The sequence below is a fragment of the Scyliorhinus canicula genome, chromosome 5 (genome assembly GCF_902713615.1).
Source record: "Scyliorhinus canicula chromosome 5, sScyCan1.1, whole genome shotgun sequence".
Taxonomy (NCBI): Eukaryota; Metazoa; Chordata; class Chondrichthyes; order Carcharhiniformes; family Scyliorhinidae; genus Scyliorhinus; species Scyliorhinus canicula.
In genome coordinates, this window is record NC_052150.1 from 230,226,449 (window position 1) to 230,237,255 (window position 10,807).

Below are 10,807 nucleotides of genomic sequence, written 5' to 3' on the forward strand. Positions count from 1 at the left end.
GGAACGGGTGCAGAGGAGATTTACCAGGATGTTGCCTGGTATGGATGGAAAATCTTATGAGGAAAGGCTGATGGACTTGAGGTTGTTTTCGTTAGAGAGAAGAAGGGTAAGAGGTGACTTAATAGAGGCATACAAAATGATCAGAGGGTTAGATATGGTGGACAGTGAGAGCCTTCTCCCTCGGATGGAGGTGGCTAGCACGAGGGCACATAGCCTTAAATTGAGGGGTGATTGATATAGGACAGAGGTCAGAGGTAGGTTTTTTAAGCAAAGAGTGGTGAGGCCGTGGAATGCCCTACCTGCAACAGTAGTGAACTCGCCAACATTGAGGGCATTTAAAAGTTCATTGGATAAGCATATGGATGATAATGGCATAGTGTTGGTTAGATGGCCTTTAGTTTTTGACTTCCCATGTCGGTGCAACATCGTGGGCCGAAGGGCCTGTTCTGCGCTGTATCGTTCTATGTTCTATGTTCACTCTGTGTGTGACTGACGTGACAAAGAAATCTTCAGAATGGAGTTTAATATTAATTCCACAGAGAGTGATCGCCTATTGAATGATTGAGTTTGTTCAGCACACTGCAGTGAACGGTATGAACCAATTTTATTTCAGCAGTCCCAAGCATTTTAAACAAACCTCAGAAATTATAGAAATTAAACTTGAAAGAGTTGAAGATATTGGACTGGAAGATCATGCATGTCCAATTTACAGACGCAACTTCAAAGTTACAAACTGAGCAAGTGGCAGAAATCAGATAATTACAGATGTATTCAATAAAAATTAATTGTACCATCATTGATTACAGAGCTTTGCAATCCATGTCCATTGCTTACACAACTGTTACACAGTATATTCTACATGAGTCAGTGTGCAGACTGTACATTGACAGTGAACTGTAATAGTGTGGAGATTTCCAATGGTGCTTTGTCGTTGGGTAGTGACAGGAGGATGGGCCTTGTGAATTCTGTTGTTTAGAATCCTCCTCACTGACTGATGTTTCCATGAAATGAAAGCTGGATGTGGTTCACGATGAGCTGAACATACGCACTCAGACACATATATCTGTGACTGATAATAATGAACCAGTCTGCCCCTTTGCTCTCTGTTGAGCTGCTTCATGTGGGCTCTGTGCACTGGCCTCCGCCACACCGTTTATTCCATATGATCCCAGACCGGCCCTCACATATCGAATCTCCTTTGTCTCCTCAACTCAAGCTGGCCCCTCAATATGGACCCACCCACTGACCCTCACACACCCTGACAGTGACTTTGAATGGACAAGACTGACCGGATTTCTGATTGGATGGAATTAGTTGCTTAGCTCTCAGTAAAGGTTAGGATCATTTTCAGAATCACAATAATTGTCAGGATTAATGTGTTAGTAGTAGAATAGATAGCGATGCCAAAACGTATTGTGTCCAAATATCACAGACACACTTCCCCTGGGAACAGCAGCATGGATTCAGGGGCAGAGTAACTGAGAAACTCATGGGGAGATTTATGTGGAATGGACACACAGGGTCACTCCTGCATAGGTTTGCCAGAAATGACAATCTTTGGGAAAGGTCCAGGCTCCCCACAGCCCCTTGTATCGCCTCACTGTGTGTACAAGACGCCCCGGGAAATTATCGTACACAGAATCACAAACAGTTCTTGCATTATCCCAGTCACCTTTCCCCACCATAAACTGCTTGACCTTTTCGTCCTTAAAAGGCTTTGGATCAGTGGCATAGGAGACAACAATATTCACACCATTGAGTCTGAAAAAGTTAAACCACTTCGGACCTTTGACAGTGTGATTATCGAACCCAACGACAGGGTCATAGACCCGCACAGACCAGAAAACCCAGTCATATTTCTTCCCCAAATGATCTCTTATATAATTTGCACACTCCTCGTGACTTTCTCTTCCCTTTATCTTTTACCATTTTTTCAACTTCTGTCTTTGCCTGCTCTGCAAACTCATTTATGCATCGATCTATCATGGATTTCATTTTACTGTCAAGTTTACTCAATCTCTCATCCCATTTTTTCTTTAACGTCTCAGTGTCAATTCCAGTCAGGGCAGCGTGACCCAGTGTGGCAATCAGGCCAATACAGAAAAGCTCCTTCAGTCGGGCGCAGAGCTTTTCCATGAGGCGTCGATTTCTCTGATCATATTTTATGGCGGTTTCCAGGATGGGTGTGCCAAAGATGGCAGAATGTCCCATCACAGCATCATAGAGAGTGTAAAGGTTCTGGTCACCATTAGTCGCAGTGAAGTGTGTGAGAAACGATTGTTTCTCACTCTCCCGGTACTTTGGTGCTGCATCCAGGAGTTCCATGAAATTCCTGAACTGATTTTTCAGATTCTCTTCAATGGGGAAATACTGATTACCGGATGTACTGTGCTCAATTGCACTAAGCACTTCGCGAATCTGATCTGAAATGCCATCCAGCTGGTCCCTGACTATCTGGAATTGCTCCTTCATGTATGTCAACTCCGCACTATCCACATCTCCCAGACAAAGTTTAAGGACAGATGCAGCTACCCCAATAACAGCCCCCACTACTCCGGCTGAAGCGGCTAGCTTAGCGAAACTCTCAACGGCTGACATGGCATTTCTCACATCAACACATGCTTGCACCACCGCAGTGGCGGCTTGTGTCAGTTCCATTGTATTTTCATCCATTCTGAGGATCAGAGTCTCCTGTTTGGATGGTCACTTCCTCCTGTTGTTCCTGAAAAGAAAGTTAGAATAGTTTTTATGTGACTCTGTCATTCACTGGGGCGGGGTGGGTGGATGGGGTGTGGGGTAGGGGGGTAGAGGGCGGCAGGGTGGGGTAGAAGCCGGCAGGGTGGGGGGTTGGGGGTGGGGTAGATGCCGGCAGTGTGGGGGTTTGGGGGTGGGGTAGGGGGATAGAGGGCGGCAGGGTGGGGTAGAGGCCGGCAGGGTGGGGGGGTAGGGGGTGGGGTAGATACTGGCAGTGTGGGGGGGGTGGGGAAGAGGCCGGCAGGGTGGGGGGGTTGGGGGTGGGGTAGAAGCCGGCAGGGTGGGGGATGGGGGTGGGGTAGAGGCCGGCCGGGTGGGGGATGGGGGTGGGGTAGAGGCCGGCAGAGTGGGGGGTCGGGGGTGGGTTAGATACTGGCAGGGTGGGGGGTTTGGGGGTGGGGTAGAGGCCGGCAGGGTAGGGTTAGGGGGTGGGGTAGGGACCGGCAGTGTGGGGGGATGGTTGTGGGGTAGGGGGTTAGATGCCGGCAGGCTGGGGAGTTGGGTGTGGGGTAGATACTGGGAGGGTGGTGGGTTGGGGGTGGGGTAGAGGCCGGCAGGGTGGTGGGTTGGGGGTGGGGTAGAGGCCGGCAGGGTGGGGGGTGGTGTAGAGGCCGGCAGGGTGGGGAGATGTGAGGTGGGGGCATAGTTCTTTGCTCAGTCCACATCCCTCTCTCTGGGGCTGTTTAGCACAGGGCTAAATCGCTGGCTTTGAAAGCAGACCAAGCAGGCCAGCGGCACGGATCGATTCCCGTAACAGCCTTCCCGAACAGGCGCCGGGATGTGGCGACTAGGGGCTTTTCACAGTAACTTCATTGAAGCCTACTCGTGACAATAAGCGATTTTCATTTCATTTCAATCTGGACACAAATTCCCCTGTGCGTCTACAAAAAGCTTACACAGAGCAGGTTCCCAGCAGCAAACAGGCAGAGACGTGTTAACTGCAAACTCTTTAACAACAACGCAAGGAACAGGAGCAGGGTTAGACAACATGAGCCATGATTCAATCACACCACAGCCGATCTTGGCTTTCAACTGTGGAGAGAGAGATTTACTCTGTATCTAACCCTGTGCTGTGCCTGTCCTGGGAGTGTTTGATGGTGTCAGTGTGGAAGGAGCTTTACTCTGTATCTAACCCCGTGCTGTACCTCTCCAGGGAGTGTTTGATGGGGTCAGTGTGGAGGGAGCTTTACTATGTATCTAACCCTGTGCTGTACCTGTCCTGGGAATGTGTGGAGGAGAGTGTAGAGGGAACTTTACTTTGTATCTAAGTCCAAACTATACTGTCCTGAGAGTGTTTGATGAGGACAGTGTCGAGTGAGTTTTACTCTGTATCTAACCCTGTACTGTATCAATCCTGGGAGTGTTTGATGGGGTCAGTGAGGAGGGAGCTTTACTCTGTATCTAATGCATGCTGTGCCTGTCCTGGGTGTGTTTAATGGGAACAGTGTGGAGGGAGCTTTACCCTGTATCGAACTCCGTGCTGCACCTTTCCTGGGAGTGTTTGTTGGGGGCAGTGTAGAGGGAGCTTTAATCTGTATCTAACCCCGTGCTGTCATGTCCTGGGAGTGTTTGATGGGGACAGTGTAGAGGGAGCTTTACTCTGTATCTAACTCCATGCTGCACCTGTCCTGGGAGTGTTTGTTGGGGACAGTGTAGAGGGAACTTTAATCTGTATCTAACTCCGTGCAGTAGCTGTCCTGGGAGTGTTTGATGGGGACAGTGTAGAGGGAACTTTACTCTGGATCAAACCCCGTGCTGTAACTATCCTGGGGGTGTTTGATGGGAACAGTGTAGGGGGAGCTTTACTCTATATCTAACCCCGTGCTGTACCTGTCCTGGGAGTGTTTGATGAGGACAGTGCAGAGGGAGCTTTACTCTGCATCTAACCCCGTGCTGTATCACTCCTGCGAATGTATGATGGGGTCACTGTGGAGTGAGCTTTACTCTGTATCTACCCCCGTGCTGTACCTGTCCTGAGCGTGTTTAATGGGGACCGTGTGGAGGGGGTTTTACACTGTATCTCACCCCGTGCTGTACCTTTCCTGAGCGTGTTTAATGGGGACAGTGGAGAAGCACCTTTACTCTGCATGTAACCCCGTGCTGTACCTGTCCTGGGAGTGTTTGATGGGGGCACTGTAGCGGGAGCTTTACTCTGTACCTAACCCCGTGCTGTACCTGTCCTGGGAGCACTTGTTGGGGGCTGTGTGGACGGAGCTTTACTCTGTACCTAACCCCATGCTGTACCTCTCCAGGGAGTGTTTGATGGGGTCAGTGTGGAGGGAGCTTTACTATGTATCTAACCCTGTGCTGTACCTGTCCTGGGAATGTGTGGAGGAGAGTGTAGAGGGAGCTTTACTTTGTATCTAAGTCCAAACTCTACTGTCCTGAGAGTGTTTGATGAGGACAGTGTCGAGTGAGTTTTACTCTGTATCTAACTCCGTGCTGTATCACTCTTGGGAGTGTTTGCGGAGGACAGTGTAGAGGGAGCTTTACTCTGTATCTAACCCTGTACTGTATCAATCCTGGGAGTGTTTGATGGGGTCAGTGAGGAGGGAGCTTTACTCTGTATCTAATGCATGCTGTGCCTGTCCTGGGTGTGTTTAATGGGAACAGTGTGGAGGGAGCTTTACTCTGTATCTAACCCCGTGCTGTCCTGTCCTGGGAGCGTTTGATGGGGACAATGTCGAGGGAGCTTTACCCTGTATCGAACTCCGTGCTGCACCTGTCCTGGGAGTGTTTGTTGGGGGCAGTGTAGAGGGAGCTTTAATCTGTATCTAACCCCGTGCTGTCATGTCCTGGGAGTGTTTGATGGGGACAGTGTAGAGGGAGCTTTACTCTGTATCTAACTCCATGCTGCACCTGTCCTGGGAGTGTTTGTTGGGGACAGTGTAGAGGGAACTTTAATCTGTATCTAACTCCGTGCAGTACCTGTCCTGGGAGTGTTTGATGGGGACAGTGTAGAGGGAACTTTACTCTGGATCAAACCCCGTGCTGTAACTGTCCTGGGGGTGTTTGATGGGGACAGTGTAGGGGGAGCTTTACTCTATATCTAACCCCGTGCTGTACCTGTCCTGGGAGTGTTTGATGAGGACAGTGCAGAGGGAGCTTTACTCTGCATCTAACCCCGTGCTGTATCACTCCTGCGAATGTATGATGGGGTCACTGTGGAGTGAGCTTTACTCTGTATCTACCCCCGTGCTGTACCTGTCCTGAGCGTGTTTAATGGGGACCGTGTGGAGGGAGTTTTACCCTGTATCTCACCCCGTGCTGTACCTTTCCTGAGCGTGTTTAATGGGGACAGTGGAGAAGCACCTTTACTCTGCATGTAACCCCGTGCTGTACCTGTCCTGGGAGTGTTTGATGGGGGCACTGTAGCGGGAGCTTTACTCTGTACCTAACCCCGTGCTGTACCTGTCCTGGGAGCACTTGATGGGGGCTGTGTGGACGGAGCTTTACTCTGTACCTAACCCCATGCTGTACCTGTCCTGGGAGTGTTCGATGGGGCTCTGTGAATGGAGTTTTACTCTGGATGTAACACCGTGATGTACCTGCCGTGGGAGTGTTTGATGGGGCTGTGTGGATGGAGTTTGCCTCTGTATCTATCCCCGTGATGTACCTGTCCTGGGAGTGTTTGATGGGGCTCTGTGAAGGGAGTTTTACTCTGGATGTAACACCGTGATGTACCTGTCCTGGGAGTGTTTGATGGGGACAGTGTAGAGGGAGTTTTACTCTGTATCTCACCCCGTGATGTACCTTTCCTGTGAGTGCTTGATGGGGACAGTGTAGAGGCACCTTTACTCTGTACCTAACCCCGTGATGTACCTTTCCTGGGAGTGTTTGATGGGGACAGTGTAGAGGCACCTTTACTCTGTACCTAACCACGTGCTATGCCTGTCCTGGGAGTGTTTGATGGGGACAGTGTAGAGGGAGTTTTACTCTGTATCTAACCCCGTGATGTACCTTTCCTGGGAGTGTTTGATGGGGACAGTGCAGAGGCACCTTTACTCTGTACCTAACCACGTGCTATGCCTGTCCTGGGAGCGTTTGATGGGGCTGTGTGGAGGGAGCTTTACTCTGCACCGAACCCCGTGATGTACCTTTCCTGGGAGTGTTTGATGGGGGCTGTCCTATCAAAGTGACCTCGCCCTTCTTATTTTTCAGTTCTACCCAGACAGACTCAGTGGGCGAACCCTCGGATATATCCCCTCTCTCTGTACTGCCGTGATACTGAACATAATCAAAAACGTAACTCCCCCTCCTCTCCTATCTCCTGCTCTATCTTTCGTATAACATCAGTACCCCGGAACATTGAGCTGCCAGTCCTGCCCCTCCTTTAGCTATGTTTCAGTAATAGCTATGATATCCCAGTTCCATGTACCTATCCATGTCCTGAGAAGATCTGCCTTGCCCATAAGTCCTCTTGTAATGAAATGAATGCAGTTCAATCTAGACTTCCCTTGACCTCTGCTCTGCTTTCTCAGCCCACCTTACTGGTCATGTTTTGTTCACTCTCCCTGTGTTTTATTTCTCTCACCCTCACTGGACCCATTCACTGAGTTCTCCACAGCATCTGTACTCTGCATTGTGGCAATTTTGATTTTTGACTTTGGTTTCCCTGCCTTCCACTTTTTCATTTACTGCCTTTTGTTTCTGTCCCCGTTTTACTTCCTTCCTGCATCAGTTCCAATCCCGCTGCCACATTAGTTTAAATCCTACCCTGAGGACATTGGTTCCAGTGCTGCCCAAGTGCAGACCGACCGATTTGTACAGGCCCCACTTCCCCCAGAACCGGTTCCAATGCCCCTGGAATTTGAATCGCTCCCTCTTGCACCATCTCTCAAACCACATATTCATTGTATCTCCTATGACATTCCTACTCTGACTAGCATGTGGCACTGGTTGTAATCCTGAGATTACTGCCTTTGAGGTCCCATTTTTAGTTTAACCCTGAACTCTAAATTCAGCATGTGGGACCTTAGCATATGTTTTACCGATATGGTTGGTGCCTATATGTACCACGACAGCTGGCTGTTCACCCTCCCCTTTAGCATCCTTGACCCTTGGACTCGGGAGGCAACATACTATTCTGGTGTCTCAGTTATGTCTGCAGAATGGCCTGTCGATTCCCCTCACCATTGAGTCCCTATAGCCCTGCCATTCGTCTTCCCGCCCTCCTGTGCAGCAGAGCCAGCCATGGTGCCATGAACCTGACTGCTGCTGCCTTCCCCTAGTGCGCCATGACCCACAACAGTATACAAAAGGGTATATATGTTTTGGAAGGAGATGACCGCAGGGGACCCGTGCACTGCCTTCCTTCTCTTGCTCTGTCTGGTGCTCACCTATTCCCGATCTCCCTCAGGAATGTTTAACTGCGGTGTGTTAACTCACTGAACGTGCTCTCCACGACTCCCTCAGCATCGTGGATGCTCCAAAGTGAGTCCATCCGTAGCTCCAGAGCCGTCAAGCTCTTCCTGCACGTGAAGGTGTCAGGGACACCGGAAGGGTCCCTGAATTCCCACAACGCACAAGAGGAGCATGGCATGGGTCTGGGATGTCCTGCCGTGAATTGAGGGGTTGGTTTAGCATAGGTCTAAATTGCTGGCTTTGAAAGCAGACCAAGGTAGGCTAGCAGTACGGTTCAATTCCTGTATCAGCCAACCTGAACAGGCGCCGGAAAGTGGCAACTAGGGGCTTTTCACAGTAGCTTCATTTGAAACCTACTTGTGACAATAAGTGATTTTCATTTCATTTCACTTCATTTCACTTAAGTTAACTTACAACAACAACTGCAATGCCACGAGTAAAAGAGAAAAAGGAAAAGAAATCCTGCCTCCCAGTCCCAGCCAATCACTTACCCGCTGGTCAAGGTGACTGAGTTGACTTCTCCCAGAATCCTCTTCTGCCACCTCTCCTGAAATTAAAACAAATAAATAAAAACAGCGAGTGTTGGGCAATCAGCAGGGAATCAGTTGTCAATAGTTATCGAAACTGCAAACGTTAATTTATTTCTCTCTATTTCTCTCTCCACAGATGCTGTCAGACTCACTGATCCCGTTTTCCAGCCGGTCCGGTCTTGCCGCCCACACAGGATTTTGTTTTTATATCAGAAATATTATTTAACAGCAGGACCCATGCACTGGTATTCTCACAGCAGTACCGAATGCTGGCTGAGGGTCACAGAGAGGGACAGAGAGTGCGGCTCAGTGTGAGAGGGACAGAGAGTGAGGGGCAGTGTGAGAGGGACAGAGAGTGAGGGTCAGTGTGAGAGGGACAGAGAGTGAGGGTCAGTGTGAGAGGGCTCAGAGAGTGCGGGTCAGTGTGAGAGGGACAGAGAGTGAGGGACAGTGTGAGAGGGACAGAGAGTGAGGGTCAGTGTGAGAGGGACAGAGACTGAGGGTCAGTGTGAGAGGGACAGAGAGTGTGGGTCAGTGTGAGAGGGACAGAGAGTGAGGGACAGTGTGAGAGGGTTGGAGAGTGAGGGTCAGTGTGAGAGGGACAGATAGTGAGGGTCAATGAGAGAGGGACACAGAATGAGGGTCAGTGACAGGGACAGAGAGTGAGGGTCAGTGGAGGGACAGAGTGTGAGGGTCAGTGAGAGAGGGAGAGAGAGTGAGGGTCAGCATGAGAGGGACAGCGATTGAGGGTCAGTGAGAGGGACAGAGAGTAAAGATCAGCGAGAGGGAGAGAGAGTGAGGGTCAGTGTGAGAGTGACAGAGAGTGAGGGTTAATGTGGGAGTGACAGAGAGAGAGGGTCAGTGAGGGAAGGACATAGACTGAGGGTCATTTTGAGAGGGTCAGAAAGTGTCGTTCAGAGAGAGGGGCAGAGAGTGAGGGTCAGTGGGGGAGGGGGATTGAGAGAGGGTCAGAGAGTGAGGGATAGTGAGGAAGGGTCAGAGAGAGAGGGATGGGAGTGCGGGACAGAGGTTTAATGAGAGGGTCAGTGAGACAGGGTCAGTGGTGAAGGGCAGACGGTCAGTGTTGACTGGGAGAGAGAAGAAGGGGTGACAGAGGGAGAGAGGGGGCGAAAGGGGTGGCTGAGGGAGGGAGAGGAAGGGTGGCTCAGGGAGGGAGAGAGTGTGGTGTCTGAGGGAGGGAGGGAGGGCTGGTGGCTGAGGTAGGGAGGGGATGTGGCTCAGTTCAGGGGCTGAGTTTGAGGCAAGGTTAATTCTCTCTCATACTCACAGTGAATCTCCCCAGGGTCACTCACTGCCTCTTGTCCGGAGATATTTGGTGCTCTCACCTCTCCCTCTCTCAGCAATCTGCAACACTCACACACAGAGGGATTCCATTATATAGCCTCTCCTCCCCCAGAAAGAGACGGAAGGCACAGCAAGATCCCACCTTGCTGCAGGAACAGGAGGAGCAACAGGGCTGATTGGATTCTATCAGACAGAGAACACGGATCTCACTGACAATGTTTACCAGGATCTTCACACTCTGCCCGAGGCTCAGATCGAGCACATTTCACTCGTCCCCGGAACTGAAAGAACAAACTCACCAATGTGTTTATCCAGGACTGTCCCTTAACTCAGTGTCACCCCCCACGCTGTGGCTGACACCCCCCCCAGACACCGTTTAAACATTGACCCACACCCAGAGACCCCTTGTAAAAATTAACCCATCCCCAGAGACCCCTGTAAACATTAACACACACCACAGACCCCCTGTAAACATTAACCCACCCCAGAGACCCCTTGTAAACATTAAGCCATCCCGAGAGACCCCTGTAAACATTAACCCACCCCCAGAGACCCCCTGTAAATATTAACCCACTCCCAGACACCCCCTGTAAACATTAACCCACTTCCCAGATACCCCCTGTAAATATTAACCCACTCCCAGAGACCCCTTGTAAACATTAACCCACTCCCAGAGACCCCCTGTAATTATTAACCCACTCCCAGAGACCCCCTGTAAATATTAACCCACTCCCAGAGACCCCCTGTTATTATTAACCCACTCCCAGAGACCCCCTGTTATTATTAACCCACTCCCAGAGACCCCCTGATATTATTAACCCACTCCCAGAGACCCCCTGTAAATATTAACCCAC

General features: G+C 50.3%; 1 protein-coding gene across 1 annotated transcript; it reads right to left on the reverse strand.

Annotated features, from left to right (window-relative positions):
• Nucleotides 1-585: 585 nt before the first annotated feature.
• LOC119966660 (protein rapunzel-like) lies at nucleotides 586-10,038 on the reverse strand. The gene is made up of 3 exons (XM_038798718.1): nucleotides 9,937-10,038; nucleotides 8,610-8,665; nucleotides 586-2,722 (listed from the first exon to the last, which is right to left on the reverse strand). Exon 3 carries the CDS (start codon nucleotides 2,671-2,673, stop codon nucleotides 1,852-1,854), a length of 822 nt encoding a protein of 273 aa, XP_038654646.1. The 5' UTR covers nucleotides 2,674-2,722; nucleotides 8,610-8,665; nucleotides 9,937-10,038; the 3' UTR covers nucleotides 586-1,851.
• Between the last annotated feature and the right edge of the window lie 769 nt (nucleotides 10,039-10,807).